The sequence below is a fragment of the Haemorhous mexicanus genome, chromosome 1 (assembly GCF_027477595.1).
Source record: "Haemorhous mexicanus isolate bHaeMex1 chromosome 1, bHaeMex1.pri, whole genome shotgun sequence".
Taxonomy (NCBI): Eukaryota; Metazoa; Chordata; class Aves; order Passeriformes; family Fringillidae; genus Haemorhous; species Haemorhous mexicanus.
The window spans coordinates 127,107,958-127,114,098 of record NC_082341.1 but is presented as its reverse complement, the minus strand read 5'-3'; the positions used below and the strand labels follow the sequence as shown (position 1 = coordinate 127,114,098).

The window sequence follows — 6,141 nt, the reverse complement described above, 5'->3', positions numbered from 1 at the left end:
CACATTATCATCCTATGCTAACATGGAGCAGGAATCACATCTTATTGTATTTTCACTTGTCATGTCAATGACTTCTATCAATATCAATAATATAGTGACCATATATAAAATACTATCTCCATTATTTATTTCTGACAGCAAAGACAGGCTAAAGCTAAGACTGACAGCATGGCTTCTTTTCCTATATTCACAATGCATGTTTTTATAAAATCATATGCGATTGTCTGAGTGTTAAAGTGTGCTGTCATTTGTATATCTAAAGCTTTCTAAGATACATACTATATACTGAATGAAACAAAAAACTTCAGGCTTTTTACCCCTTGTATAATTCCCTAGAGTGCCACAGATTCTATAAAAACCCTTAAGCCATATAAGTGTGACTGTACAGTATTTCATTCAGTATTTATACACATTTCTGAACAGAATATTGCACTGTATGAATAATCTTTGTAACTTCCAAATATTTGTGTTTCTAAATCTTGCCCTTTGTATGACTGCAGAAATTGCAGGAAATAAACCCTCCCTTGTGTATTCACAGGAATCTGGGTTATCTGGCTTTTAAACCAAATTCAAAACATACTTCAAAAGCAATTGCCACACAGAAGACACTGTTAATATGAGTACCTTAGTTACATCTCTGCCATATGAAGTAAAGGGTCATGATAGCTATGTCCTGAACATATCTATCAATACATGCAAAAAAAGCTGATGTTATTTTCCTCTTTCAAATCCACTGAGAATCCATAGACAGCTGACATTTATATTCAACTTCTTCAGTTTAAAAGCTGTACACTTACACAAAGGTTCTCCCAACTTGTGTTTCAGGTTTGGTTTCAAAATCACTTCATTGAAAATTTTTAGATCAGACTGTCCTCTATGCAGAAATCAAGACACAACAAAGTCTGTGAACCCTTTAATAAAAATTCCTCAGCATCCACATTTTAGGAAATGCTTATTAAGTTTGCTTAGTTTATGTCCAGCTAGTACTATGAATATATGTCCCAAGTTAACTAAAGCCAAAAATTGCCTTTTCTGTATGTTTTTTTCATCAGCCAAGTTTTCTAATACTGTTAGTTATTCATTTGGGCTTTGTGTGAAGTAGTTGTGAGCATCTGGCCTACAGTTGCTTCTGCTGCAGAAAGAAATACCAAAGTGTAGCTCCCACTCCATAACTTTCTGGAAACGTCTCCTCATTGACTTATTTACAGTAAATACAGAAGAAAATTTCTCAAAAAGCTGGAGTTAGCTGGAATATTTAGATAAGAACAGGATAGTCATTGCATGGGGGAAAGCAACAGAACTCCAAAAATCTGGGCAATGGAGTATGTGAGGAGAAAGGGTGGTGAGCAACTTTCTTCTTGTCGCTCTGTTGATCAGTAGAGCTGCTCACAGCAATTATTCACCCATGGAATGTTGGAGCTATCTCTCTCCTCCCACCAAGCACTAATTGTATTGTTATGGCCCCAAGGGTCCACCCCTGCCCTATTGCAGAGGAACTTGCACTTTGGTTTCAATCCTGAAAAATGGTTAATGCCAGTATTGCAAAATCTATATAAAAGCTTCTTTCAATGGCCACCACTTGCAGAAAAAAATAGGGTTGTACATAAAAGACTCTTAATCTCCCTCATCAATTTGACCCTGGTCAAAACTTGAAAAAATGAGATTTATCCATAAGACTTCTGATGCAATTAATGAAAGCTTTGGGTCTAAACTGCCAGTTTACAGTTTTAGAACCTCAGATTATGTCTGCTTGCAATGTTTAGGTCAGAAAAACAAAGACATATATTTAGGGTGGCTATTACATTCTTTCTCTTGAATCAGGACCAAAAAAAAAAAAAAATCAGTGAAAAGTATTCTTACATTGTAAATTAATTTTATTCAAAACAGATTAAAAAAACTAACAAAGCTTGCCTAACTACATGAGGTAGTACATGTAGCAAAAGAGAAGGCAGAATATAGTATTCTGAAATATGAAGAATATGAATAAGTTTACAAGTTGGAGTGACATAAGTTCAACAACAGAAACAAAATATACCAAAAATAAAAGTTAACAGCTTTTCAGTCTTAAAGCACCAATACACTTTTCATAGAAAGAAACATAGTATCACCACTACATGTTCTTCATATACCATAATATGGTGAAATTAATGTATCAAGCTGTTCACCGTAAATGAATTCTTTAAAACTGTGAAGCAACAAATGACATAATTGTCACAGGGCTTCATACCACTATACTTCCTGGCCTGCAGGAGTATTTGCCAGGTCACAAGGAGCAAGGTTAGCCTTTGTTACCATTTTCTTTGGTTTTTTTGAACATTTACTCCCATATTAATGTTTAGCTTATTGAAAACATGCACAGCTCAAGGCTGTAAACTTGCAAAGCTTTTTGAACATGTCCAATTCTACATTTTCTCTGAACCAAAATTTGCATAAATTGAAGGAATCACATGGCAAAAATAAAGGATGTGTTTGTAAAGAACTTCAGGCTTATTCCTTCATTTCAGGTTACTGCACTTCTTATTACAAAGATTTTATGAGATCCTTCAAGGTTATATATGTCTGTTTCACACGCCCATCCCAAGACAGTGGAATATCTGTGAAGGATTGGGCCATAATGACTTATGGCTATTTGAAGGAAAGAGCTTAGCAGCATCCAATAAGTATTTTAAAAATAATAGACATGAATGGCCCAGTCCCTTAAGAATATTTTTTAGAGGAAAACATGTTAGCATGACCCAGGGCTTCTTCCTGTATTTTATAGGAATTTATCCCAATTTATTTCAAAATAGGTATTTGTACTTGTTATGATTAGTGTGAAATTGAGAACAATCTCACTCTTCATTGATGCTTTCATGGCTAATACTATTTTAAATCATCAAAAAGTTATATATGTATTTATTTTACTTTCATCAAAATATGGGGATGTCTTCTTTTATGCACATTGAAAATAAAAACTCAGGCCTCCCTCTGGTATAGTTTTAAGGTTACTGTTAGTGGCATATATAAAGCACCATATAATAATATATTCAGATGAAGAAAACAAAGAACATTTATGAGCTTTGAATTAACTGTATAGGAGTAACTGCTAAGAAAATATAGCAATATTTAACACAGGATTCAAAGTAATGTTATATATCATTATAGATTTTCAAATTAATTTTTCTCCCATGTTTATTTTTACAGATTTTTTTCATTAAGATTTATATGTAACTTAAATTTTTTGGTGGAAAGCAGTATACATCTTCTGTACAATAATGTTACAGCTTTATACAAATTTTAGGAATCACAAGAAATGGCCTGTATTAATCTTTTCCAAGTGCTCTGGTTTCACTTGCCTTTTATATGTTTTACTTGCTAGATTCAAACAACAGCAAATACTCTGAAAGCCTTGCTTCCTGGAGGATTCTGTAAACTGAAACATAAAAACAGTTTTTATGTTATTTTTAAGACCATAACAACTTTTAAAAATTTTCAATTGTTAATTATAGTATGCTGCAGCACTTCTTGTGACAACTACTCAATTTATCTATCTAGGTTTTCTTTAAAACAAATAAAAACTACATAAATTTCAGATTTTTTTTCCCAAACAGCTTAACAGGAACAAAATACAACATAGAAAAATTCAAGTAATCCTTTGTGATGAGGGACTGTGGTTTAAAAAATTGAAGCAAAATGCTAAAAGTGTTTTAGAAATAGAGAAAACATATATCTTATGCTTACTCTTCTAGCAACTGTATTTGGAGAGAGCTTGCAGACATAGGAGATCACTTGTTTGTCAGTTGTTTATACAACGAGTAATAGATTTCTACAGAGACTTAATGTCTAACAAAACCAAAGGGAACGCTTTCTGAATGGATTAGTACCTGGCTTCAAAAGAAAAAAAAACAAAAATACCCAATTCAAATGAAATGTTGATAGAATAAGTATTTTTGCCTTAAAAGTTGGACCAGCACGTCTTATTTAATGGTCCATTGTTTATTCTTTAGCCAGCCTGGCCTGAAGATTATCTGGTGAGGAAAGGGAAACGGAGGTGGAAGCAAGGAAAGGCACAATGGAAGAGGTTGGCTGCAGCAGCATTGGAATTCATCATCTTCTGCTTCACAGAAAACTTGTATGTGACTCTTTTCCAAACTTCTGACCTCCCAAACTTTACCAAAATGATCAATATGTAAATATATGTGTATTTATACATATTTTAAATTTATATTTATAGATAGTATCTAATACATATATTAAAGTCTAAGTAATGATCAAATTTGCAACATTCTTCCTGACTGCCGCTCTACTTGAGGAAACTTATATGAAGAGCATAAGTGTCAGTAAGGAAGCACTCTAAGGGAATTGGATAATCATAGAAAAAAGTCAAAAAATATATAAAATAAGTCATCAATTGAGCAAAGGAGATCTGTATTTTACAAGTTTCCAGAACTGTTGAAAGGTCTGAGAGAAAGAGAGAAGACATTCTCCTACCCACAATTAAAAACAAGACAAAAATACTCAATATTTTCCTACTTCTGAGTTTTCTACAGAAACTTTTTGAGGTTTTTCCCACTCAAATTTCTCAGAAAGACTACAGTCTGGTTAGGGAATCATGATTTTTAGTCTAAGAAACATTATTAGCTTTACAGGAGAAAAGGAATGGTACATGTTTTTAAGTAATTTCTCTTTCTTCTTTTAGAACCTGGAGAACCCTTTCAGGGATTAAATTAAATCTACAACATATAGCCATGTGTTACCATCACACAATGTACTAATATACCCAATACAAGTAATAAACTTTCACAGCATCTCCATGTCTTTCAGAAAAACACTGATAACAACAAATTATTTTAAAAAAGAACATCAAAAATATGTTTAAATTATTGTGAATTTTAATGTTTGTGAGTATTAAGTATGATTCAAGATCACTGGTTTGACACCATGTGAATCACTAATGAACCAGTGAACATTCATCATTAATGTTAATTTGTAAAAAATCCTTAAAGAAGTAACCGCAATTTTCTCATTAGATATTGAGTTAGCTGCAACAGAACCAGCAAAGCAAACAAGAGGTTTACTTGATTTCATAAGCACCTTTTCAGGGTAATGTTGCATGAGCTTAGAGGAGGCAGGCAGCTCCACTAGCACAGCTTCTCCGAAGTCATCGCAGCTGCTGTTGCGCAAGCTCTGTCAATCACCCCTTGTGTCCTGTTTGTTTGGCTCTGGCACTGCCCCAGGTACAAGCAGACACAATGCCAGACTGTGGACCTTATCAAGGCCAAGAGTAAAGTGTGACCTTTGCAAATGGGCTCTGTACCTTTCTGAATATATCCCATTCTGGAAGGAAGCCACGTAGACCTTTCTTCTGTCCACTGGCATCACATCAACGTAGCCGCCCTGGTTGCGGACCACACCCGCGTGCACCGCTGCCCGGCAGATACTGGAGATCTGAGGAGTGGAGACACAGATTAGCTTTGCACTCATCCTTTCATTTCACCATTTTTAGGAAAAAAGACACATAAAGGTATTTAAACCAAGTCTAGATAACATAAAATAATTATATTTATTGCATTACTAATTTTATTAGTCTTAAAATATTTACTTAAGGAATTCAGAAGAGATTTCAGATCACTTTCACCATGATGCAAAAATAATTTATTTCAGGCTACTTCAGTTCAAAGATCAGGAACGTGTTTGAATACTTTAGCCTTTCAAAATGAAAGGATCTATCAGCCAAAGCCTCAAACATTAGTGAAATGATCCATAATTAAAGGGAGCATCACAGTTTTCTATCCAGGCATGGGTAAATATTAAAAGCTAATTAGATGAATGGTATAATGGGAGCATCAGACAGAAGATAGAGGTCTAAACTGAAAGTTCTCTGTTAAGTTAACAGCACTCACAGCTGCTTGAAATGTCTATTTTCTGCTCACAAATTCCCCTTGTGAACCCATGAGGAATGCACAATAACCACAGAAGGATTTCTCAGTGACATTCTTGAAAACTTTAATTTAAATAATTGATTTAAACTTGCATACTCTATTACTCTTTCAGCATTTTAATAATTATCAGAAAAATGAATCTTCGTAGATATTCCAGAAAGTAGGCCTCGATCTTTAAAACATAGCATAGCAAAGTGCAGGTCCAGCTTCAGTGTATCTC

At 34.1% G+C, this 6,141-nt stretch overlaps 1 protein-coding gene across 2 annotated transcripts in view; it reads right to left on the bottom strand.

The window, feature by feature from the left end:
* Window positions 1-1,853: 1,853 nt before the first annotated feature.
* Window positions 1,854-6,141, bottom strand: part of CRISPLD1 (cysteine rich secretory protein LCCL domain containing 1) — a 37,454-nt gene continuing 33,166 nt past the window's right edge. For both annotated transcript variants that reach the window (XM_059862524.1, XM_059862532.1), the window contains 2 exons: window positions 5,297-5,427; window positions 1,854-3,412 (listed from right to left, as the gene is read on the bottom strand). In XM_059862524.1, coding sequence (XP_059718507.1) covers window positions 3,361-3,412; window positions 5,297-5,427 — 183 coding nt within the window. In that variant the 3' untranslated portion in view covers window positions 1,854-3,360. The remainder of the gene's footprint in view (window positions 3,413-5,296; window positions 5,428-6,141) is intronic.